This window comes from Embiotoca jacksoni, unplaced genomic scaffold (genome assembly GCF_022577435.1).
Source record: "Embiotoca jacksoni isolate LCO1_2020_lvr unplaced genomic scaffold, fEmbJac1.0.p SCAF_1, whole genome shotgun sequence".
NCBI classification, from domain to species: domain Eukaryota; kingdom Metazoa; phylum Chordata; class Actinopteri; family Embiotocidae; genus Embiotoca; species Embiotoca jacksoni.
The window spans coordinates 25,724,321-25,748,608 of NW_027185229.1; the positions used below are offsets into that span (position 1 = coordinate 25,724,321).

The 24,288-nt window shown below is 42.1% G+C and overlaps 4 protein-coding genes across 7 annotated transcripts; 1 reads left to right on the forward strand and 3 right to left on the reverse strand.

Moving 5' to 3' along the window:
* Positions 1-1,652: 1,652 nt before the first annotated feature.
* On the reverse strand, positions 1,653-12,983 carry pank4 (pantothenate kinase 4 (inactive)). 4 transcript variants are annotated; one of them, XM_069149879.1, is made up of 19 exons: positions 12,851-12,983; positions 12,452-12,534; positions 12,131-12,339; positions 11,386-11,569; positions 11,204-11,296; positions 10,957-11,110; positions 10,308-10,489; positions 10,083-10,164; positions 9,783-9,883; positions 8,529-8,684; positions 7,356-7,468; positions 6,781-6,868; positions 6,343-6,494; positions 5,090-5,145; positions 4,453-4,502; positions 4,119-4,223; positions 3,936-4,036; positions 3,593-3,661; positions 1,653-3,410 (listed from the first exon to the last, which is right to left on the reverse strand). In XM_069149879.1, the coding sequence occupies exons 1-19, from the start codon at positions 12,972-12,974 to the stop codon at positions 3,164-3,166; spliced, it is 2,349 nt and encodes a 782-aa protein (XP_069005980.1). In that variant the 5' UTR covers positions 12,975-12,983; the 3' UTR covers positions 1,653-3,163. The 4 variants fall into 4 exon arrangements, 3 of the variants coding, with proteins under 3 accessions (XP_069005980.1, XP_069005979.1, XP_069005984.1); XM_069149878.1 differs by having other exon boundaries at positions 12,839-12,983; XR_011178274.1 differs by lacking the exons at positions 1,653-3,410; positions 3,593-3,661 and having other exon boundaries at positions 3,948-4,036; positions 4,119-4,189; positions 12,839-12,983.
* Positions 12,984-14,029: 1,046 nt separating this feature from the next.
* On the reverse strand, positions 14,030-15,346 carry LOC138198465 (transcription factor HES-5-like). Its single transcript, XM_069149899.1, has 2 exons — positions 15,238-15,346; positions 14,030-15,126 (listed from the first exon to the last, which is right to left on the reverse strand). Exons 1-2 carry the CDS (start codon positions 15,298-15,300, stop codon positions 14,704-14,706), a joined length of 486 nt encoding a protein of 161 aa, XP_069006000.1. The 5' UTR covers positions 15,301-15,346; the 3' UTR covers positions 14,030-14,703.
* Positions 15,347-18,888: 3,542 nt separating this feature from the next.
* Positions 18,889-20,087, forward strand: LOC138198474 (transcription factor HES-5-like). Its single transcript, XM_069149910.1, has 2 exons — positions 18,889-19,002; positions 19,114-20,087. Exons 1-2 carry the CDS (start codon positions 18,940-18,942, stop codon positions 19,534-19,536), a joined length of 486 nt encoding a protein of 161 aa, XP_069006011.1. The 5' UTR covers positions 18,889-18,939; the 3' UTR covers positions 19,537-20,087.
* Positions 20,088-21,115: 1,028 nt separating this feature from the next.
* Positions 21,116-22,402, reverse strand: LOC138200005 (uncharacterized). The gene is made up of 2 exons (XM_069152370.1): positions 22,281-22,402; positions 21,116-22,153 (listed from the first exon to the last, which is right to left on the reverse strand). Exons 1-2 carry the CDS (start codon positions 22,334-22,336, stop codon positions 21,919-21,921), a joined length of 291 nt encoding a protein of 96 aa, XP_069008471.1. The 5' UTR covers positions 22,337-22,402; the 3' UTR covers positions 21,116-21,918.
* Positions 22,403-24,288: the final 1,886 nt, after the last annotated feature.

Sequence of the window (24,288 nt, forward strand, 5' to 3'; positions counted from 1 at the left end):
TCACCAGGGAACCAGGAATAGTTTGCCAGCCCTTGTAGATGCCGAGTCCTTTCGGTCCAGCATTTTATGAATAACATTTTATCACCATTTTCTCAGTCTGGTGCAAAAAAACTGGTCGTTTCTTTCAGATGTCTATTAATGGTGGATTATCAAACGAGCCGACCCGATTCAGAGGAAGAGTCCTCGTGCCCCTGAGCTAAAGCTGACACATATGTTTGAAGTGACTTTCAGTAACTGGTTTGAAAGTCACAGAGCTTAGTTTGAAACGGGGATTTCCAGATTGTGATTTTTGTCCTCCTGACCCTGATTCGACTCTGTTAACACTGATAACCAGACTCCCGTCTATTTGTTACAGCTGTACACTGAGGCTACGGTAACAATGCTTTAGGATTTTTGTATAATATCCATCCAGAAGAGTCAGTCGCTCTCGTCATCTTCAGCAGGAACTAAATGCTGAAGTTCATCTGCAGGTTATGAACCAACATGGTTCTGCTTTACTTGCTAAATGTCACCGAAAGAAATGGAAAATCACTACAAACAATGAGTCTGAATTAAGAGCGGGCATTACCATGAAATTAGGTTTCGATCTGATACGGAGTAGCGTCAGGGTCAGGATCGCCACCGCCAATACCGACGCCATGGGTTGTTAAAAAGCAGTGACGGTATCATCATGAAACACAGAGAAACACGTCCTGCTTCATTAGCCGAATGCATTATTAATAGGTTGACTCTATATGTATTTTAATTACCCCTAAATAATTTGGAAACGTGAAACATTTCTTTTTACTATTCTCTGCTAATTGCATGCATGTTTAAACACACGATAGCTTTCAGTGGTTTAATGTTCAAGTTCAGATGTTCATTATGTAAGGTGATCACATAATGAACCTGCCCGCAGCAGCGGCGGCAAAGATGCTAATATCACTTCAAGAGTCTTCAGCCGCTCCAGGATGTAATCCAACAGGTCACAGACACATTTATTTTTGCCATTAATTCCAACAAATGCGCAAACGAGACTTCAAATTAGTGGCATTGACTTTTGGGGCTTAATCTGCCCAAGTCTCGTCTGCGTGTTTTACGCCTTTTGTGGGACAAATGAGGCTCTTATTGCTTCATAATCCGTCCGTACGTGCGCTGATGCTGGACAGAAACGTCCCTGTCCACGCTAGAAAATGTAAAGTCACAAAAGAAACCCGGAACAGATCCTAAATAAGTAAATGCCACTAAACCCATAAGGGCATGTAGCAGAGCTTGTGTGCGTGTGTGTGTGTGTGTGTGTGTGTGTTTTGGCAGTCGGAGTGATGAGCGAGAGGAAAAGCAGGAGGGACCCCCCGCCAGGCCTCCTCATGCATTATCCGCTCGCAGCTCCCCAGCAGGCATCAACCACCACATACCAGGGTGTCGAGCTTTCATACCGCCGGGGGCACGTTTGGTTTTTTAATATGGGGGTAACTCAACTCCCTTTATTTCTCTACTCGGCTGAAAACTCCCCTGACACATCCACACAGAGAAAAAAAAAAAAGGAACACACACACACACACACACGCAGAAGGATAAAATAAAGATTTTCACCATTTAATTAGAATTGATTGTCAAGAGAATAATACACCACAATTGTGCTGGGTGTGCTTAACTGAAGAGATGGAACTGAATTTTATATATATATATATTTATGTACACACGCAATTGCATATCACATATATGTACAGATGAAAAATACAATATTGCAATACGAGTTCACAAGTCAAGCAGTTGTAACTTTGGGGAGATATTTTCACTCCGAGGCAAAACGTTCTTCTTAAAATCCGATCCTGCCTGGAATTCCCATATTTACCGACGCAGTCGGCCGCGCCACAATCACAGTGTTCGATGTTTGTTACAACAAGGGTGCTGCGCTATTATTGCCTTCAAACAAATGCATTTTTTTTGGGGGAGGGGGGGAGGACTTTGGGTATGGATCGCAGCGGGTGTTTGTACGTGCCGGTTAATTACAGTAAGCGCGTGGACTCGTGCCACGGCCGGCTGGGCGACGTGTAGCCTCACGTGATGCTCACAGAATATATTGAAACCTGAAATATGCAGCGTTAAGTTTGACACCAAGCACCTTGTGAGAGTTGAGTGAAATATTCGCAATCTACATCACAGTAGAATACTGCCACCTTGTGGAGGAACACGCCTCAATTATTATTATTATAATTTTTTTTTTTTTTTAAACCTCCGTGATAAAGTGCTGCGTCTCCCACTGATCAAACGTCTTCACCGATTCCACTTTAACAGCTACACAAGTGACCGTGACGAGGATTTGTTTCTTTTCTTTTTTTTTTTTAATCTCAATTCATTCACTGGCAGTAAAAACGAGAAAGTTGTGGATGCTTCCTAGTCTATGGCATGAGTGTGCTGGAAAAGAAAATCAGATATTTGTGGCGAGTTTTTTTTTTTTTTTTTTCCAGCCTTCAACAGGAATTAAAAAGAATCTGAGTGAATGATGCTTACATCACATCAGCCTTAAGGCACATTAAATACACTTTACAATATGTAAAAAGCTGCTGTAATTACTCCTGCGGCTCTTTCTATCGTCCACACGCAAGCCAAACGGTCTCATTTCCCCACGTACGTGTGTGTGTGTGTGTGTGTGTGTGTGTGTGTGTGTGTGTGTGTGTGTGTGTGTGTGTGCGCGCGCGCACACCTGTAGTGTTTTTCAGCATGTCAGTGACTGTTGCACGTTTTAAAAACAAAAGCTTAGTTGCTGATTCATTTCTTTCTACAAGCTGAAGGTCGCCTCCGTTCTGTACAAGTCTGCTGAGCTCTGCCAGGGACGACTGCCCTTCACATGAAAACAGGTGGTGACAAAGATCGGTAGGCAGTAATGTTGGTAGCAAACGAAGTGACTGAACAGGAGACTGTAAGAAAAGCAGTATCATGTTCCTGAAATCAACAGTATAATCCATCACGTTTTTTTGTTTTTTTCCCCCCAAATAAAAATCTTCCTCAAATAAAAAATCTTCCTCTTAATTATCACCCTTAAAAACCACCTTCAATTTTAACAGTCGCCGTTACAATCAGCCGTTCAGGCAGCGTACGATCGTGAACCTTACATTCAGATCTCCGAACTAAACCGTTCCGGTCGCTCCGCTCCCAGCGCTCTCTTCCTTCGTCGCGCTCGTCAGGGCGTCAGCGCCGCCGAGTCCTCGCTGGGTTTTCCAGCCGGCACCTCGTACTTAAAGACCACGCTGAAGAGCTTTCCTCCCAGCCGGTCGGCCAGCCACGAGTTTTTGATGACGGCCATCTTGAGGCTCTCGCAGCTGAGCATGGCGTAGTAGTTGGTGTGAATGGCTCGGCCCATTCCCTCGATGATCACCAGGTCGGTTTGCCGCTCCCGCACCACCATCGCCAGCACTTTGTCCAGGCGGCTGGGAAACGACGCAGACATGGAATAAGACACCGGAGATCATGTTGCAGATGCTGCTGCTCCAAATGACTAAACGATGCACCTTTCTTCTACGTAGCCAAGATGGTGATCTGTTGGGGGATGAAAAGCCTCCGGCGACACACTCGTAGTATTTATAGAAAATTACAAATGAAAGCAACCAACCTCAGATCCAGACAGGGAGAGCTGGAACCGCTCTGGACCAGCGTCAGCCTCTCCTCCCTCAGACCGGCCCTTAAAAAAAGAAGAAGAAAAACAGACCAAAGTTTGTTGCTTTTTAGCCACCAGCCATGTGTATACAGAAGTATTTTCAAATGATGTGGCGCCTAACATGGCCAATTTTCAGACTGCTCTCCCTTCAGCCTGAGTGGTGTTTGGACGTGTTCATTTTCATTTGAAAGTTTTTTGGTTTTGTTTTTGTCTGCAATTACTTATGTCACTCGGGTGCCTGTTTGTCAAGGATTCATCTTTGCCTTATCGATACCAGCTCACATTTAAAATCACTCACTGAATCACGGGATCCATAGCAGCGATACTTTCCGTCAATATCTGCAGTTCACCGTTGGTCACGTCGTTCAGAGCTGGACCAGAGTTGCTGGCCAACACAACCTACCAAATAGAAACGTGGCAGAGATTAAGTACCGTTTTTACAAAATACTGTGTTTTTGCAACCACGTAGGGAGTTCCTTACCTCTGTTCCCCGAGAGAGAAGCTCTCTGACAAAAGGTATCACCCCTAGAATGATGTCTACTCCACTATTATCTACGAAAAACAAGGCACACTTATGAGGAGGACCCTGCAAGAGAAAAACCAGGATGGATTGTATTCAAGCATTAATCATCAAAAGCACAAAACACACAAACACTATCGCAAGTATGTGAAAGATGACTAAAGATCGATTTAAAAAAAAAAAAAAAGTCATGACATGGTTGTGTCCGGGACTGACGGTGCGAGGCATGCCTTTAGTGTTCGGAGGGTGTTGTGTTTGTGTTCATTGCATTGTGAAGTGCAGCTGGCAGTCCGACCTTGAGCCTCTCAAGCCACTGGTCATAGGAATCCACAAGCCATGGTCTCTCTGAGAAGAAAAACAAAAACAAAACACAAGTCAGTTCAAGCACCAGGAGTCTTTTTTTTGTTGTTGTTTTTAAATCCCTCAATCTGACAGTTTTCTCTGAACTTATTTATGCTTTAAAAAAAAAAAAAAAGAGGTGAAAGCACACAAGGAGATCCGACGTCTGTCAGTGTATCAAATGCCTCAACGGTTAACGTTAGAAGGTACACTGGCACAAAAAAACAGGCTTGCAGCTCACAGGAAGTGTTTACGGTGTGTTTATTTTTTTTTTTTCAGTCGTCCATCTCAAATGCGTCTCACGGAACAGATATTTTTCTATTTCTAATAATCGAGCTGTCCACACAGGCCACATAAAAGGTGTTTTATTTGGACATAAATGTGCCTCAAAGTGTATTTTTTTTTGCTTCCGGTCTTTTGTTTTCCTCTGTTTTATACATGGAACTGCAGTGATTGTGTGACCGACACTTAACACTGTGCTTAAACCTGTCTTGGGTAGACTGATGAAGCCCTGAAGGTGCTGCTGCTCTGCTAACATGCCGCTCACGATACACCTTCAACACAGACAGTGATAAAGAGAAACACTTGGATACCTTCCAACTGGCGTTTAGCTTGCTCGAACCCAAACTCGGGGTCCGATTCCAGGACGCTGCGTACAGCAAGACAAAATATGCGTCAGCTCCAACGTGAGACAGGTACGCACGGCTCACAATATACACAGCATAAAAAGACTTTTCTGAGACTGAGACTAAAATGTTTTAGCAGCCACAGGGGCATGGCATACAAAAATAAAAAGGTGCAGTCCGCCCATTGGAAACCTGAATCATGTATACTTAATAGCGATGAGTTATGATTTCTGAATTTTTCAAACAGTCGAGGAATCATAAAAAAAAAACGTAAATAGAATATTCATCTTTCTTCTTGGGGTTTCTCTTGTTTGTACTGGCGCCTGGTTGTAGTGCGTCACTACTGCCAGAAGGTGGCGGCAATGCACCTAAAATCTGTTTGTCAGCTGCCGTTAAACAACTGAAGGACAAGTTTTTTGTTTTTTTTTAACAAGCTCTGGAGATTTGGTGTTAAGGTACAAACGGTAGAAACGCGCAAAGACAACTGCCGTTGTTACAAACTTACGACAAGAATTAGATGCGGTGAAAACTCTGCCAGGTAAAGCTAGAAAGTTGTTAGTCTCCGACAGCTACGCACGGTCATTTAAGCGTAAAGCACCGAGCAGATGGTCCATCCACAGACCAACAATCAATAAGTAGCTTTGTCACCAGGTGAAATAAGTTTGATGTTCGACATGCAGAACAATCACGGCCCTCATCTTAAAGATGAGAAAAACTGGTTTTTCAATTAGCTTGGTTAAAGAGGAGCGTTTTCAAATTTGAATGGCGTCTGAGTTTATGTCCTGAACGGGCCTCTCTGTCTCTTTGTACGTCAAACAATTGTCAAATATTTCTCAGCAAATATCAAATAGTTTGCCAAAAAAAAAAAAGAAGCTAACTTTTGTCCAATTGTCTGCTGTCAAAAATGAACAGCATCTAAAAAAAAATCTTTAAAAAGTCATTGGTCTTTTATTGGTGTAAAGCAGCAACTAAATACCTTCATAATTGGTATTACTATTATATTCAATCTTATTTGAAAGTAACCAAACCCAGGGAAGCTCAACTTATTAAAACAATGTCACACTGCTGAAGGAAGAAGTGAAAACCTCCCTGAGCAGCAGATGCAGCAACATGAAACAACAAGATATGAAACCAGAGTCTCTCCCACTTCCCGCAATCAAACCACAAACAGCCAGAAGAGAAAAAACTCATCCACCAGAGTATAAAAACCATTAACTCACTCTGACACGGCCTTGGCTCCCCAGTCGAAGACATTCCCAGCCAGGACGCCCCTGACCAGGGCAAACTGTCTCTGCTCCCAGCTCAACTCCTCCAAGGACTTCACCGCCTTCTGATAGTACTTGAGAGCCATGTCATTCTCCCTCTGTTTAATCTGAAACACAACAGCTGCCAGTTCAAACTCGGTAAAAGACACATTAACTTGTCACATTTAGATATGTAAAAAAAAAAAAAAAAAAAAAAGTGAATGTGATAAAACAAAATGTGTTTAAGAGCCATGTATTGTCTAAATTTAGCAGGTCGAAACAAACAGTGTGTAACAATGAGACTTAAAATAATAATAATACATGAAATGGATCAGTGAAGGCCAAAACAGCTGTGTTGCACACAAACAGAACATTAAATTGGAAAACAGTAGATTTGATAGGTTTTACTCAGACCTTCGAGTAGGGATCAGGAAAGTTGAACTCGTTTAAACAGTGTTCCCTCGTGTCTAACAGACTTCTGACAGTGAGGGATCCATAAGCACTGGGTGAGAAGAGAAGCACTCTACATTAGCCAGAGAGAAACACTTACACACAACGAGGTTGGGACCATAAATGCAAAGCACTTCTTTTTTTTTTTTTTTTTACTGGTATTTTGTCTTGTTTTTGTTCTGGAGTTAATTATCTTATAGTTAAACCGGTGAACTGATGTTTTTATCGGTCCAATTTTTCTTCAACCTGCTTTCTGAAAATCTGGCAGGTTAAGAGTTGGATTTTTTATTTTTTTGCCACTATTTTGTTAAATCCTTCACACAACTAAAAGAGCTGACACCCACTTACTTGGTTGACCCCGTCCCTAGAAACTGAAACAGTAAACAGACTTAACATCAAGATAATCGACGAAGCACACGGGCAGTTACAGGTATGAAGACATGAAACTAAAGTAGACGATGAAGAGAAGAGTTTTAGTTTTGGACTGAAAGCAACCTCTGAGTCAAACGAATGCAGGCAAAACCAATGACAGTCCTTACAATGGTTGTTGACGGAGGGTCTGAAGCTTGTGTCGGTATTTCTGACGAAACTTCTCCGCTCGCACGGCTGCCTCGGGCATGTCAGGTTGGCTCGCTACGGCTCTCTTAACCACCTGCTCCAGGAAACAAGAACAGCGTCAGCTTTCCGAGGCCAAAACATCCACCCGATTCAGCTGATATGAAAAGAACACCTGGAAACAACAAACATTTCTGGGCTCATTTTGTGGGCACTTGGGCATGCGAAAGTGGCCGGACAGATGCTTTCACAGCTTACCTTGTTTGGTCCAGACCATCTGACTTTTCAGTTTGGCCCGAACCAAAACAAGCAGGTGTGAAAGGAGCCTCGGGACCAAAGGACCAACGTTTTGTGACCAAGGTGATCTCAGTCCGGAAGACACTGAACCATGTTTCCGATTCGTTTTATAGAGTGAAAACAGTTTTTGGATGGTTCAGACGTACAGAGAATGACGTGAACCAATTAAAACAATAGAAGAAGAAATGAGCCGCGGTAGCAGATGGGAAAAGGAGGATCCAAAGTATTTGGTTACAATTTGGTCTGAATTAAAAAAAAAAAAAAAAAATGCATAAATAAGCTAAAACTTATGACATATTTTCTGAGCTGGTAGTAATACCATTATAATAATAGTGTAGTGGCAACAAAATGAATCTGTTTGTTCATTTTTTCCCACTCAAACAGAAAAGGCTCCTGTCCAAGAAGACAATTAGCCAACTTCAGACACACACTACGAGCCAATCAGAGTCAAGCATAAGGAGACGCTGCTCCTGTGGGTGGTGACGACAGGACGTAGGTATGTCATGTCAAACCAAAGCGGACTGAATAAAAAGCGTACAATAAACCAAAAACATAAACCTTTGTTTGGAGGTTGAATTAGAGATTAATAGCAAACATTTAAAAATCAATTCCAGGTTTTGAAAGGGAAATGTGAAACTGTAGTGAGACCAAAATCAGTTCAACACTTTCTTCAGCAGTTCAACAATCATACAGGGTTCTAGCAGAAGAGGCAGATGTGAAACGTTTGTCCCCCAAAGTGACCTTAAAACAATCATTGCTTTTTTTTTTTTTTCTGACATCAACAAAATAATTTTCCAACATTTACCAGATGCAGCGAGTTCATTTTTGACCCTTTTATCGTAGCTATCGTGCCATCCTACCCCATCTAGAGCCTCTTCGAAGCAGTACAGCCAGTATTCACGGGCCAGAGCGTCCTCTGTGAGGTCCACCGTGTCGGGGATGTAAGAGGAAGGGTCCTGCAGCAGAGGCAGGTTCACCAGCTTCCTCTCCAGACGGTCCATCTCCAACATGTCAAACTGGCCACAACAAAGAGACAAGAACAGGATACAGAGGCCGTCAGTCCTTTCTGTAAACTCTGCCTCTTCCGGCTCTTCAAATGTCAAAGCCCATTCCTGCTATCTCTCTTACAAACTTACATCTGGATTTCCCTTTTTCTTAGCAACGCTGTGGCAGTTTTCACTCATGTTAGTATTTGTTTTTTCGTTATTGAAACAACAAGAAAAGCCAAGACCGAAGTGCAGTGAGAAGAAACGGGATGAAAGGGTGAAGCAGGATTTAATCCTAAAAGCCTGCGGGAGTCAGAGGATTCATTAATTGGACACACAATCAATAGTCCATTAGAGGAAGTCAGATCCTTTTAAAGAGCATACTGCATCTATAGAAGGTGTCTTGAGAGGCAAGAAGAGCAAAGATTAGCTAATATTTCATTTGCAGTTGTGTGTCTGACAGTTTGTACTAATGAATAATAATAAGCACTCCAAGGAATCAAAAAGCAAAGTGCACGCTGTTATTTACCGTCAAACACAACGAACATCAGACGTTTTCTATTGTTCAATGTTCTATATTGTTTCTATGATTTGACTAATAAATGGTTTAGTAGGGAAGAAAACAGCAGCAGGACATGTGAGGCTAAAAAACAACAACAACACAGCTCTCGGGTCTCTCTCTCTCTCTCTCTCTCTCGACAAAGTGAACACACAAGTTGAATGTCTCTCTTCCCTAAATACTTAAGTCGAGTGTTTAGAGCCCCTCGACGAAGCAAAATCGATGTGTCGTCAAACCAGAGCAGACAAGAGAAGCAGGCGGAGGTACTTACGGGAAACTGAAGGAGAGAGTTTGGTAGACAGAAGGATGTGTGGAGAGGAAATGAAATGAGAGATTATCAGACTGCAAACGTGGATGTGATGAATGTCTTTGTCTGACGTGTGCAGTGAGGACAGTGGTGATGGTATTTCTACAAAAAACATTCACGGCCCATATATGAGAGTAACAGAAAAATTTGATGGAAGCTAATGGGAAGGAATAAAAACAAATGAAGCGAGTCAAGAGGTCGTGAGGGATTGTGTGCCATCTTGTGGCCGAGCCGCATGTCTTCACTTCCTCTGTAGACTCACCGTTCCACTACGAGCACGTTGCATGGGATTCATATCCGGAGAAACGCTCATCAGGCCGGAGCTTCCCGCGTAATTCTCCCCCCAGCTGTACTGGTTTGGATCTGGAGAACAGAAAACACCAATTATGACATATTTATTCCACAGCAGTTACATTATAATGCATTTCAGTATTATTTAAGGTGAGTTTTTAAACATGCATGTCGCCAAGGTAGGCCCCATATTTTGGCACGAGTTATGAGCGAGTTAGGTTTTTGAATAATGGGTGTGAACACCACGGCAGGTATTTGCAGTTTCACTTACTGTCTTCCTCCGCTCCTTTAAGAAATGCTCCGATGGCCCCGAGGTAGCCTTCGTGTCTCAGAAACAAGGCCTGAACTTCACCCTACAAGCGACAAAACAAAAAGGGCGTCAAACTATCTGGGTCGGGGGGTGAAACGCTGCAAAGTTCAGACGATAGCAAACCAACACGACTACACTGAGACAAACTTCAGACGGCGAGGGACCCAGCAGAGGGCGCTGGCTTGCCTTGGTGAAGAAGTTGATGCTGTAGGTGATGGTGTGCATGGTGACGGGGTGTCCTCGGATGAAGAAGCCTCCGAAGTAGACTCGAGACAGGTTGTGCAGTTTGGCGTACAGACAGGCCAGCTGCCCGATGTCGTTGCTGATCATGTGCAGTAAACTTTTGGCCATATCTTCTTTGGAGAACTCTGCAATTCAGGGCAGAGTTATGAAAACAAAAAAGACACACAGAAGTGTGTCGTAATAGTGGTACAACTTTATATAAATAGCACTGAGGTAGCTTTGTGTCATCCACAATATTATATCATAATCACTTCCCTGTTTTCAAACTGAAGCTCTCATAAACTATAATAAATCGTTTGATTGTCGTAGCTTGACGAGGACCTTTTGTCTGTGTCGATTTGAAGGACTCCCTCTTAGGTAACAAAAACACACTGATTCTTAATGTCAGGTGATTATCCACAAAAGAAAACATAATCACGAATATTATATTCCATTTCTGCCAAAAGATCCCTCTAAATCCTGCACGCTGAACCTTTCCATGAATGAAACTACAGATATAAAACACACATTATTAAGCACCATTAGAGTTACACTGAGCTGAATGTACATAAATAACAACACGAGGTCAGCCACACGAAACCACCGTGCTCACCGTTGTCAGCAGTAGCAGATTTCCCGAAGCTGCTCGCAATGAGATCTCCAGTCAGACCCAAACACCCATACGACCCTCCGTAGATGTCTTTGACGAGCATGTCCACGCTCGTGTGCTGCCCTTTCGAGGCCAACTGCAGCAGCTCGTCAAATCTCTGCAAGAGAAAAGGAGGACGAAGGTAAAAAAAACAAAAGGCACCGAGAGGCCGGTCCGCATTAAAAGCGAGCAATCGCGTTATTTGAGGCACCTTCGTTTTGGTGAGCAAGGCTCCGAGGCCCCAGAACGTCCCTCCGCCTATCGAACTTCCTCCTATTCGCTCAAATTTGTCCTCCGATTCAACCTGTGGAAGATGTAAAAAAAAAAAAAGTGATATTGCCTGTAACAGGGAGACCTTCCTCCCACCCGAACAACAGACGTCGGTTATTATACCTTCACTATGGACACCCCAGAGCCGATGTTCACGAGCAGGTACGGGAAGATGTCCGGATTAGTCGTCTGAAAGCGGAACTCCGAGTCGGCATGTTTGGCGTAGACGAAAGCCTCGTGGGGGATGTTCCTCAGCACGAAGTTACAGCCCTTGATGAGGCAGGTCATCTCGTCCTCTTTGTCCACGCTGCCCCAAAAGCAACACACGAGCTTCAGTCATTCTCAGCCCAATATGAAACACAGCCTAAGAAACAACTGTCCAGTCAATCAACCTCCTCTTTTTTTTTTTTAAGTATTAACTTTACAAATCAGTTTCCCCTTTAAGTTACCAGAGTAACATTACTCTGGAAAAATTAAAAAAAATACTGTACAATGTTGTCAATGCCATGCAGAGGCAGACAAACGCATCCACATTATGTGAAGGCTTTTGTTTTCATATGTTTCAACGTAACATCCAGTAAACAGTAGATATTTTACAGAAAGCTTTTCACAGGATCTGAAGCTCCCTCCGAAAAAGTCAAATCGTTCAACCTGTTCAACAGGAAGCGGACAGGATATTGCTTTGTGTGTGCATCGGTTACAGTAAAGGCACACGACTATTGTTTCATTCAACTTAGTCATGCAGAATATGCCAGAAATTGACCCCCTTTCCCGTTTATGTTTGCACACGGTCCCGGCGTCGTACAAGAGGACGAATGACGCAACACGGTTGTAGACTTTTTTTTTTTTTCTTGGTTCGTAAACTCACTTGAGTCCCAGTTTCCTCTCGATGAGTTCTTTGAACTTGTGCGCCCCTCCGCCCGTGGCTTTGATAACTTTGGTTCCGGTGTTGACCAGGTGGTCTTTGATGAAGTCCAGGCACGTCTCGATGTAGGCATTTTCAAACTTGATGAAGTGCAGGCGGGCGGTCACCTCCTCTTGCACTGAGATTTCATACAGCTTGTCACTGGCAGCCTCCTGGAGGAGGAGGAAGAGGAGGACAGAGGACAGAGGACAGACAAAGGGCAAGAGTCCTGCTGTTGACATGTGCCTCTGCTACAGTAGCCTGTGTGTTTATTTTCCACCGTACCTTTGCAGTGTGGTCGAAAGATCGCACTTTGGCCACCTTGTGTTGCACAGTCGAGTAGTAGGCGAGCTTGGTCAAAGATCCACCTGTTAAAGCAAAAGATCGATGATGATGATGGTGATGATGATGATGGTGATGATGATGATGACGTCCGATAAGAAACACGTTAGCCAGCAGAAGCTAAAAAAAAAAAAAAAAAAAACAAGTGGCAGACTGGATGAAGAGTTAAACGAGGTTAACATTTGAAGGCGGATTTAAGCGGCTAACGTTAGCTGCGCCTTGTTTACGTCCACCTGAAGTCACGTGTTTGACAGGCAGCGGCGCAAACGCTTTTGAGATCCCGCCGCGCTCGCGCAAAAAGTGAGCGAAGAAAGACAACATAACGCGTACGTTTCCGGGTACCTATGTCTATTGCGAACCGCTTTGCGTTCTCCAGATTGCGGAATATCTCGTCGGGCGGAAGAGTAATGCTTTTATCCATGGTATGACGACTTGTGCTGCTGTCAACTCGAACACATTCCGCCATGGTCGGGAAGGATCTGACGCTTGCAGTGCGTGCAGTGCGTGCAGTGCGTGGCAAACCCCGACGTCCAATGAGCGTTCACGTACAGCGAGAGTGGGCGTGGTTCTGTTTCATCTTTTTTTTTGTTGTTGTTTTTTTTTTTGGATCATTTTGTCGTAAATCAGAAGACATAATGATACCAACAATAAATTTATACATCCACGAAACTGCAAAAATTAATATCACCTTCAGTAGAAAGTAGCTATATTGTGGTTATTTGAGGTGTAATGGGTGCAGTAAAACGAAATGAGTCGTTTAAAACATGATATAATACGTAAATGGTATATTATTTTTGCACATACATTTCTTTAATTTTGAGATGGCTACGGACTGAAAAAAATGGCTTATGGCGATTATTTTTTACATTATTTTTTATTGTTGCAAAGTTGCATGTTTAAGTCTTGAAATCTGAGAGCCATAGACTTAATACAAAAAAAAAACAACCTTTAATATTATTGAAGTTATTAAACCACTTAAATGGAGCAAGAGCTACTGTAGCTGCTGCCACTTCTCTCAACGATAGATTATTACAGCTTTCACAGTGGGTGATATTGATTATTAAATGTTAAATCCTATACAAGTTGCAGCTCCTGTAGGTGGATTAGTCAGAACAAACCTACGTTGTACAGTCACATTTTATTAAAGCCAAAGTTTATTTTCAAATTGTGGGGGAGAGCCCGTAGTTTCCAAAAATGTCATATATGTTGGCCAATTTGTATGAAAAGATGCATGAGATGTGTAGATAATATTTCTTAAATTTGATCACCGAGTGATAATGAAGAGGTGTATAAATGTATGATACTGTCAGGCAGTGTGGAATAAGATGATTTTGACCAACCTTAAGGCTAATAAAGGAGTTCGTGTGGACTACATACTGAAGGATGGAGACAATATCCACGACCTTAAAAACTAATGAACTCCAGCATATAGTCTAATAATTATAATAATGTCACCTATATATAAGCTTGATTATTGTGTAAAAGAATGAGAAGACAGAGCTCAAGATTCAGTTCATTTTTCTTTTATTCAAAAAGAATAAATGGATCACATCATGTGTCTGTACCTCCACAGAGGCTTCAGTGGTGATGATACATCACAACAAACACTTGTATTTCAAGACAATGTACTCAAACAGAGTAAAGTGAACAGCATCAGCATCTATTATAAAAGACAGGGGATATTTTAGTACAAACTAAACAAAGTCAACTAACTCTCTTACACTGAGAGGAAAACAGTTTCATCCTCTCATACATTTATGCTGTTGATACAATAGGACATGTTGATGATAAAACAGATGACTGCAAGACCCAATATGGGTCAATAATCTTTTTCAAATGGAAAACAACACATTCAAATGCATCAGAAAAGATGCGGATTGCAAACAAAACTAACAGAAAGTAACTGAAATTTGCCAAATCCTGTCGATTGATCCAAACACAAGAGGACACGTATGGATTTAAGTCAGGTGTGATAACGCTGACCAATATCAGCCAAATTTGTATCGTACTGATAAATAATGAAGAGAAAATGTGCTATTCATAGAATACAAAGTTGTACTTCTCACAACTTTGAGAAAACGTTTTTTCAAAAAGGAATAAAATGACAGATTTCTCTTAAAATTCAGGTCAGTGTCGGAGAGTTCTGACCAATGTGGTCTGTTCAGTTTGTGGGAGTAGCTGCAGTCTGTAGATGTCTACCACGGCCTCCAGAGGGCGCTGTTGACTGGACTCTTGTCTTTGGTGATGCTGGTCTGGACTGTGGAGCTCAGAGGAGAGAAGTCAGCCTCTCTCAGGTTGTTATCAGAGGAAGACTGCAGCTGGTTGACGTGGTTCAGCAGTCTTCTCTGGGACTGAGTCTTCACCTCCTCCTTGGACAGGAAGTGCACCACCTCTCGGACACACCTGGAGTAGCCCCGATCAACAGCTGCTGAACTCACAGTTCGGTTCTGCTGCTGCAGCTGTGTCAGGAAGCAAACTGTCATCTCCAGGATGTCTGCTTTCTCCTGCTTGGAGTCTGGCTGCTGTTTGAGGAACTCTGGACCGAGGAGAGACTTGAGCTGCTCAATGCAGCTGTTGATTCTCTCTCTGCGTACCTTCTCCACCAGAGGCTTTCTGAGCTGCAGAAAGAAGAACAAAGTCATGAATACACTTGTTGAGGAGCATAAAGTGAGCAAGAAAATACAATCTGTCATGAATGATGATTGACATTTCATGAATCTTCAGTTTACCTTGTGGGTCAGAGTCAGATGCTCCTGAGAATCGGTCATTGCTGCAGTGATTGTAGGTGCCATGGTTGGATCTCTGTGCTGTGGAGGTCTCTGTAGAGAGAATCTGATCTCTGCTGGCTTCTTCCCTCCTATTTATACTCCCACATCTCCATATGAATGTGTGGGTCTTGGTCTGGTTGAGGTTTCTCACAGTTTGAACCAATCAGAGAGCTCGTCGAGACAATAAGGCATGTGGAGCAGCAACATGCTGAATGCGGTTATATTGCTTGAGGGACAATAGTTTGATCTCAGGGGAACAGGTGGAGGATGGGTGGGGGGCGGTGGTGGTGGTGGGGGGGGGGGGGTTGCCAAGAGGTTCACTGAGCTCTGTGTGATTCTGGGAAAGTGGTGACCCTGTGGAGAATAGATCCGCTGCCTGATGCTGGGATCAATGACTTTGACTGAGCACACGCTCATCGGCCCGTGACACACGTGGGAGAGTGGCGGGAAGATGGTCCTGCACATTACAAACACCTCCATACTTCAAAAGTAGTGTCACACTTTTTACAATTATACAATTATCAGTCCCTAATATTGAATTGAAATGTCATGAATCAAAGGCAAACTTTACATTTCTTTTAAAATTATAAATGAATAGTAGTGTGTAATGTTACAGTCAGTATAGGTCATTATTATGAAGGTTTATATATGATGTGATTTTAAGATGACACATTTACAAAAATGAACATAATTTTTTCTAGTTTTTTTTGTTGTTTGTTTCGTTAAAAAAAGATATCAGCTGGGTAACCCGTTGAAGAGAATCTGACTTATCTGATATTCATCCAGATGAAACAGATGTGGCCCCCGGCCTCGTGTCAGGCGGCTCCAGTGAGTACAGAGTCAGTCAGGGTTTCCCACACTGAATCCTCAGAGCTGTGATCAATGCAACACAACAGGAGCTTGAACGACTATCAGCCCCGTGTTGTTCAGGAGACACAAGATAGACTGAGGATGAGATTTATAAAAGCTTTAAAGTTAAAACAACTCTTTTAATTATATTATTATTTACCACAACTTCTTTAAATGCTACAAAGCGACGGAGAGTTTTGGGGAAACTGATTAATAGTTCAAGGAACGCCGGATTCCCTTTTTTTGTCCTGAAACAAAGAAATATTTACCTTTTTTTTTTTTTTTTTTTTTTACTTTTTCTTTCTTCTTTTATTGAGAGGTTTCTTCAAACTGTATGTGTATGTAAAAACACCGGGTTAGACAGAAGTCTTTATCACCCTTGTTATAAGGTCGACGTTGCCCTGACAGTTTGGCAGCCGTCAATGGAATGAATAAAAAGCTGCTGCTCCAAATAATGACCCAGAGTGGAAATGAGGCTGGCAAAAGTTGCGCCGAGTTGGCACCGACAAAAAAACGATGAAAGAAAAACAGGAAAAAAAGGAGAATAAGGAGTGTTAAAAAAAAAAAAAAAAAAATTAAAAAAAGAAATCTTCCTCTGAAGTGTGCCAACTCCCCTCGGAGAATAGTCAGGTGCTGGTGGGGTTGAGGATGCTAATCACACTGAACTGTGACTCTCTCTCTCGCTGCTTTCCCACACTCTGTTCATTGATGGAGCTCAACAATGGACATGTGCCTTGTTAAATGCTAATTCGTCCGAGCACACAAGCAGCTCGGGGCTCTCCCCCGGGGGCCAAGTTTGTTGTTTAGACACTCTCCTCAATTAGAGAAATAAACACAAACATTTAGACATCAGGAGAACCGCTCAACTAAATATATTTGGGTGCGGAGTTCATAATTGGGGAAAAAAAAAAAATCTTTCATCTTGTATTTATGGTTACACCTTTACTTCACCACCCCCCTACCCCTCCCAATCACCCGTCACCCACCGTTTATATAGCAGCTCTAAGCAGTACATATAAACTAAGTAAATGGTTTAAAACAGACTAAATTGCCGTTGTCAGCAGACATGGCGCCATTTTTAAGTTTATTAAGGTACAATATCAGAAATTTATATTTTTCCTTATAAGACACAATTTATAGTATCATAATTGTTATACTGACTTCTAATGTCTACTTGTCCACTTATTTTTTGTGACACTTTTTTTTATCATTTACTTTAATTTATTTAGCACAAACTTTTATCCAAACTGACTTACACTTTGAATAATTTATATTTGATCAATATTTAGCCTAGTATAATTAACATGTGTTTGTATCGTGTGTTTTTGCTCAAGATGTTACGCAATGCCTGATATGTGGGAACATAAAAATGTATTCTGTTCTATTTTGGGTGTATTTATGGTAGAGTTCAGTTGTGAAATACATTTCTAATCACTTTGAGTTGCCCATTAATGTTCTTTAAAGCATCAGAGCATTTGTGGTATTAAGCATGCTTTATAATTGAAAAATGCTGGCAGCTATAGAAATATATTGATAGTTGATACAGCACTTCTGTAAATGAAAATACAAATTATTTACTGGCATCATTGTGTTTTAATTGAAATGTAATAGATTTGATTTGAATGGTCAGCAGACCTCTTCATTTTGAATATGTGTACTTTTCAAATGTTAAATAGTATTACTAAAAAAAAAAAAAAAAAAGCATGTTCTCAGTTTTGGTGAGTAAAATACGTAAACATTTCAAATTCAGTAGTAAAGCATTCCTGCCCCCCTCCGCAGACATCTTTGTCTGCTCGGCCTCTATTGTCCCCCGGGGGGGGGGCTCTGTGAGTGAGTTTTCTCTGGTTTCCCACACTCTGTCCATTCACAGCTTTCAAGAACAAAAGAAGTGTGTCTGGTTGCACATCACATTAATTATGGAGTCAGTTTACGAGTTTTGTCTCACCGCCCCTGAATGGAAATTCCTGTCATCAAGACTCGCCATTACCAGGCTTTTGTAAAACGGCTATAAGGAATGCAGACATGCTATGGATTAATGAACATTCAAAAGCTCTTTTCCCCCTCCTTAATATTCAGATTTTTCCTCGGCATTCCAGGCGGTTTATTTTGACAGAAAAATGAAAGGGGGTCCATTCGTGAATTGATCATGTGCTGCTCTTGGTGCTACAAATCGATGAATTTCAAGTTAAAACTTATTTGTCATGATCAAACTTTCGCTAAAAGATGACTAAACCATAATGATCCAGCTGTTGATAAGGAGATTGTGTTTGAAAACCATTTAAAAAGGTTCCCTCCAGTTTAGACAAACACCTCAATAACAAATATGGAACGTTAAACTGACACAGCAATTTGACATGTTTGCTTTCTATTAAGCAGAAATATATGAATATTTAGCTTCAGAAAAATGAAAATATGACTTGTTTATATTTTTAGTTTCTGACGTGTGTGGTGGGATGATGAGCGTGTGCTCAGTCAAAGTCATTGATCCCAGCATCAGGCAGCAGATCAGCTCTCTACAGGGTCACCACTTTCCCAGAATCACACAGAGCTCCGCGAGTCTCTCCATCTCCCCCCTCCTCGTCCTCCAGCTGTTCCCCTGAGATCTAACTATTATCCTTAAGGCAATAACACCATTCAGAGCCTTGCATCCCTCATTGTCTCTCTGAGCTCCCTGATTGGCTGAGACTGTGAGAAACTCAAGCCAGACTAAGACCCACACATTCATATGGAGATGTGGGAGTATAAATAGGAGGGAAGAAGCCAGCAGAGATCAGATTCTCTCTACAGAGACCTCCACAGCACAGAGATCCAACCATGGCACCTACAATCACTGCAGCAATGACCGATTCTCAGGAGCATCTGACTCTGACCCACAAGGTAAACTGAAGATTCATGAAATGTCAATCATCATTCATGACAGATTGTATTTTCTTGCTCACTTTATGCTTCTCAACAAGTGTATTCATGACTTTGTTCTTCTTTCTGCAGCTCAGAAAGCCTCTGGTGGAGAAGGTACGCAGAGAGAGAATCAACAGCTGCATTGAGCAGCTCAAGTCTCTCCTCGGTCCAGAGTTCCTCAAACAGCAGCCAGACTCCAAGCAGGAGAAAGCAGACATCCTGGAGATGACAGTTTGCTTCCTGACACAGCTGCAGCAGCAGAACCGAACTGTGAGTTCAGCAGCTGTTGATCGGGGCTACTCCAGGTGTGTCCGAGAGGTGGTGCACTTCCTGTCCAAGGAGGAGGTGAAGACTCAGTCCCAGAGAAGACTGCTGAACCACGTCAACCAGCTGCAGTCTTCCTCTGATAACAACCTGAGAGAGGCTGACTTCTCTCCTCTGAGCTCCACAGTCCAGACCAGCATCACCAAAGACAAGAGTCCAGTCAACAGCGCCCTCTGGAGGCCGTGGTAGACACCTAAGGACTTGTGATGCTCTGGAGTAAATGCTCTAATCTTGTATGAGTACCTGTCATCTCATTTTGAAGAGTCATTGCCTGTATTCCGTCAGTTCTTCACTTACTACCTTTTGTAAAGGTTAAATTCTGTGTTTCTGTGATATTTGCAGACAGCAGGTTTGCTACTATTTTGTGTCTCCAAAACATCAAAACAACATCCACGTGCTTCAGGTTTTACTCTGTGAAGTCGACATTAATATTCTCAGTGTGAATTTCTCTCGATTGTTGGTAACTGATAACGATGTATTTTTCTCCTCTGAGGAGACACAGTTATTCATGTTGAACACGTTTAAGGTCTCTGTGTGACATTCCCACGGCGTGTTGATCGAAATGACCTTTTCTGGTCTTTAGATATCTGAATGTTCTGCATTTTTAGCAGATGAAGTTCGAGACAAACGTGCTGCTTTTATAACTCTGCGAGTGACGGCACACATACCTTCGGTGAAGGACCTGTTGTTTGGAAAAATGAATGTATCTCGTCAAGCCAAGTGATAACGCAATAAAACAATCATAAAAAAAAAACAACAAACAACTTTGCTCGTGTCAATTTTATCAGCTGCTCATGGAAATGATATAAAACACCAGATTTAAAAAAAAAATAATTATTTCAAAATGTATTATGCAACATGAGATAATAACTGTAACAACAGCAACATCACCTTTTGGGTAAAACTGACTCCTCCTGGCGTGATTGTTATTTTGCTCGTGTTACATGAGAATAAGACGGACTCTAACTCGGACTGTCAGAGAGCTGCTGATTCAACCTTTGAGCTGCAGGCTGACATCACTTCAGTGTCTCCTATAAATATGAACTGCGGTGCGTCATAGAAGTGACCGTCATGATCCCGAGCCTCCATCCTCCTCCAGAACAGCAGCAGCAGACTCTTCACGCGTCTGTTGCTGCGTTGGCGGTGGGATGACGACCGCTCTCTCCAAACATATTCCCTCCTTCTGTGTTTGAACGATGGGGACATCGCTGTCCAACGTGTCCCTCCAAAATGTCCCTCTTAGGTGTTTAACTGGGCGGACTCCTGGTGAATGTCGCAGTTTATGACACAAATCTCTTCATCTTCATCAGACAAGGCTCATAAAACCATTCAAATAGTCGCTGAATCTTTTAATAATGGGAATTCAATTTTATTTATATCAGCTGGTGCACAAGTCACAGGTCATCTCAAGGCACTTAACAGAGGAAAAATCTTTACAACATCATAGTAGGAGGATCCCAACAATTCTACAAATATTGAATCTGTATTTGTTATGTGGCTCGACTCTTTTGTGCAGCTTTTTCCTTTTAAGTTGTCACCGATCTGTGAATATGTAAATATATAGTGACGGCAGTTAACAATGTCTGTCATGGAGCAGCCGGTGCCTCTTTTCATGATGTTTGAAATGCACCGTGTCGATGGAGGGAACTGTGACATGCCATCTACAACATAACTCAACATATTCGGACTGGTGCAGTAAATAATGAAGAGTTTTAAAGGTTTATTTCCCCCCAAAACTGATTCTAAATAAAGTCAGGTGAAAAATAAATCGTTCATCTTCAGATATTTATTTTCTTAAAATATGCAACAACACAAAAACAAATTAAATCCACTATGGATGAATAAAAAACAAAACCGATGAACAAAAGAAAATATGCATACATAGCATACACAAAACAATGAGGAATCCCTTTTCAGAAGAAAGGTTGATATTTCAGGATATTAAACACCATACCTTGAAACAAGGCAGTAAGATACATAGGCAAAAAGTCATCACACAATGTCAGCCTTTCCAGTGTTTGTCTTACAAGAAGTATAGCTTCACATTGCTCTGTTTGGCTTCAAATGTTAAATTTCACTCAAGTTTAACAGTCAAATTTCTGATGGAAACAATAAAATCCATTAAAACATCAAAACATCGCTAAATATCCAAACTTCAACAGCTAATTCTTGCATAGTGAAGAGAGTGGATTTATCTTCTGTGGTCAAATTAAAAAGTTGAACCACTCGACTCATAAATCACACAAATAGCAGCACAAGTTTATAGCCACGGAGTTTTCCTCTCAGTCAGTCAACTCCAGTCTCTTCCTCAGGCTATTGTTAAAGCTTCAATAAAAACATCTAGCAGGTGGAACATGTTTGTGTTTTTTTTTTGGAGCTTAAAAGAGAAGTCTTCTGTTCGTCTCTGAGGATCTTCATGTTGGAATGCAAATACTGCATTTCTCCACCATCAGCAGCTTTTTAAGCACTCGGATGCGAGTGGCATCACCGAAAACCTGTAGTTCGCCGGTCTTTAAAACTGCAGCAGTTTTATTCCAGCTTTGAGGATTTTCTCCTCTCAGTCTCTCGTTCTTAGAAGCACAGCGGAGCCAAGTCGTCCTCCGCGTCGGGAAACAGCCGTAAAATGTCCCTGGAGTATTTGGAGTAGCCGTTGTGCGACAGCAGGGTTTTCCTCAAGGTGAGGAGGGACTTTGTCTTCTCCAGGATGTCTGAAACAGGGATCCCGTTCTGCAGGTGTTCCCCAATCAGAGCCTTCAGCTTCTCCACTCCGGTGCAGCATTTCCTCTCCAACATGTGAAGTTTACACCTGGGATAAAAACAAAGGCACAGATTTTTTTATTGAAATGTTCATTATTTCAGGGAAAAGTGCTTCCTTAAAAAAGACTTTTACAGACGCATTTTGTTCAAATGGCAGGAGAGGAACTTGAGCTCACCTGAAGAGTTGCTCCTTCACGGTGTCCTGGAGAGCGAGGTCTGCGTAGAGAGCCATGTCGAGGTTTCTTTTTGTTTCTTCTTTCTGGTGGGAGGTTGCTGCGTCGCTCGGTTCAGACGATCTCTCTGTTTACATCTGCGCCTCTGCTCTGCATTTATGCTGCTGGTCCGGCGCTCTCGCTGCTCTTTGGCCAATCAGGAGCCTCAGAGCTCGGGACAATGGGGTGAATTTAATGGCTGTCAAGGAGAACAGGTGGGATGCTTTCTCTTTATGCCACACATCAGTGGGGTCAGTGGGAAAACGTTTTTCCTGAGATAGACACGGGAAAATTCAGTTTCCCCCTGTGATGCTGACCATGAGGGGACATGACACAGGCTTTTTACTGACACTAATACAAAAGTGAAAATTTTATCAAAATAAGACATGACTGATGAAACTAGGTAAGAATGTAGTAGCTCAACGGCAGCAGCAAATACTTTAAGAAATGACATACGAAGCAAGTTTTTGATTTGTAATGAAAAAAGTATTAAAAACTCTGATTCCAAGAAATGAATATTGCTTATTCCCACTTACCAACCTTATTTCCACTGTTCAGTTCTTTTTATTAATACAAAACAAAACAAAACGAACTTATCTGACAGAAAAACATTCTTTAAAATGACCCAGAAGCAGTACTAATGTTTTAATGCTATGTTTTCTCACTCTGTGTGTCTCAGCAGTGAGTTACAGCCAAACCAGATGGCTTATCTGTGAAGTGGCCTTCTGTCCTTCCCCTGCCTGAGAACGGGACCCGGGGCTTTGTTGGAGCAGACACACTTCTATTGTGTGCGCGGCGGAGCGGGCTGCATACAGAAGTGTGGGAAGCCGTGTGTCGCCGTGGCTCCCAGCGGCAGAGAAAGAGGAGGGCGTGTGACCGGGGCACGTTCGGCCTGGAGCAGGGAGCCGTGTGGGCTCAGAGGAGGAGGATGGGGGGGGGAACCCGAGACCCGACACCCGACAGCGGGACAGACAAACAGATGGAGAGGAGATTATCAGGAAGGTGAACCCACCTGAGGCTGGTTACGCGGCAGTTTCACAGCTGCTTTAAGGTGTGTTAAAAGCTTTTGGGATTAGAGAGAGAGAGAAAGAGAGAGAGAGAGGTAGAAAACAGCCATGTCAGAAATTTACAGCCCTGCAGCTGCTTATATAAACTGACGCGCAAAATACATTGGGTTTTTTTTACCAGAGGTGCCCAAATTCTTTCCTGTTGAGGGCCAAAACTTACTTAATCTGGATGGAGGGACAAAAATAAACGTTTATCTGATGTGAAAATTACTTTTCATTCAAATTTGTGTTATCATAATTTTCTTATTTTGGAGAAATTATGGTCAAAATCAATCATATTGCCCTTTTTTTTTTTTTTTTTTCTAAATTTTCTCTTGACACTGTGTCACGATCTGTCATCTTGACTGGCAGCTCAACGTCGGTGAAGTAGGACACGCTGACAGCAGATGAGCTTTATCAGGACAAAGAGACTACCATAATTTTTTTTTTTTTTTTACATAAGATTTAGGCCAATGTCATTTAATAGAGAAGCTTAACAGCACTAAGCTGCACATTACCTTAAAACGTATGTATTTTTTAACTGCACAAAATGTACAGTTCGTTGCCATTACAGTTAGAATCTTATAGCATTGAAGAATAAGGAGATTAAGCACCAGCTTGTTAAATGCTATAGTGATCCAAAGCAAAGAAGTTTGGCCCACAGGCTCCAAATCAGGCTGCACTGGTCTGACAAACTCCAATAGTAGGATGTTACTGGCATGTTACTTCTAGCTAATATTGTGATAAATAATATATAACACTTACAGGTGCTATTTTTAATTGTATTACTTTAAAGGATAGATGTTCCTAGTTTTTCAAACCCTGTCTTAAAATAATAGCGACATAAACACTGAAACAGGTTTTTCTTGCTGCAACTCCATCTGTTCATGCAAAGAAGTTTATCTGAGGCTCGAGCTTTCAAAGTT

Bases quoted from the DNA above. Each gene is read 5' to 3' on its own strand.
- pank4 (XM_069149878.1), bottom strand. From the start codon at position 12,974: ATGGCGGAATGTGTTCGAGTTGACAGCAGCACAAGTCGTCATACCATG. The intron at 10,490-10,956 runs GTGAGCACGGTG...CCTGAATTGCAG, and splicing joins ATCTGCTACTGCTGACAACG to AGTTCTCCAAAGAAGATATG. The intron at 4,037-4,118 runs GTAAGGAACTCC...TCTATTTGGTAG, and splicing joins TTCTCTCTCGGGGAACAGAG to GTTGTGTTGGCCAGCAACTC.
- LOC138198465 (XM_069149899.1), bottom strand. From the start codon at position 15,300: ATGGCACCTACAATCACTGCAGCAATGACCGATTCTCAGGAGCATCTG. The intron at 15,127-15,237 runs GTAAACTGAAGA...TTCTTTCTGCAG, and splicing joins ATCTGACTCTGACCCACAAG to CTCAGAAAGCCTCTGGTGGA.
- LOC138198474 (XM_069149910.1), top strand. From the start codon at position 18,940: ATGGCACCTACAATCACTGCAGCAATGACCGATTCTCAGGAGCATCTG. The intron at 19,003-19,113 runs GTAAACTGAAGA...TTCTTTCTGCAG, and splicing joins ATCTGACTCTGACCCACAAG to CTCAGAAAGCCTCTGGTGGA.
- LOC138200005 (XM_069152370.1), bottom strand. From the start codon at position 22,336: ATGGCTCTCTACGCAGACCTCGCTCTCCAGGACACCGTGAAGGAGCAA. The intron at 22,154-22,280 runs GTGAGCTCAAGT...TTTTTATCCCAG, and splicing joins GTGAAGGAGCAACTCTTCAG to GTGTAAACTTCACATGTTGG.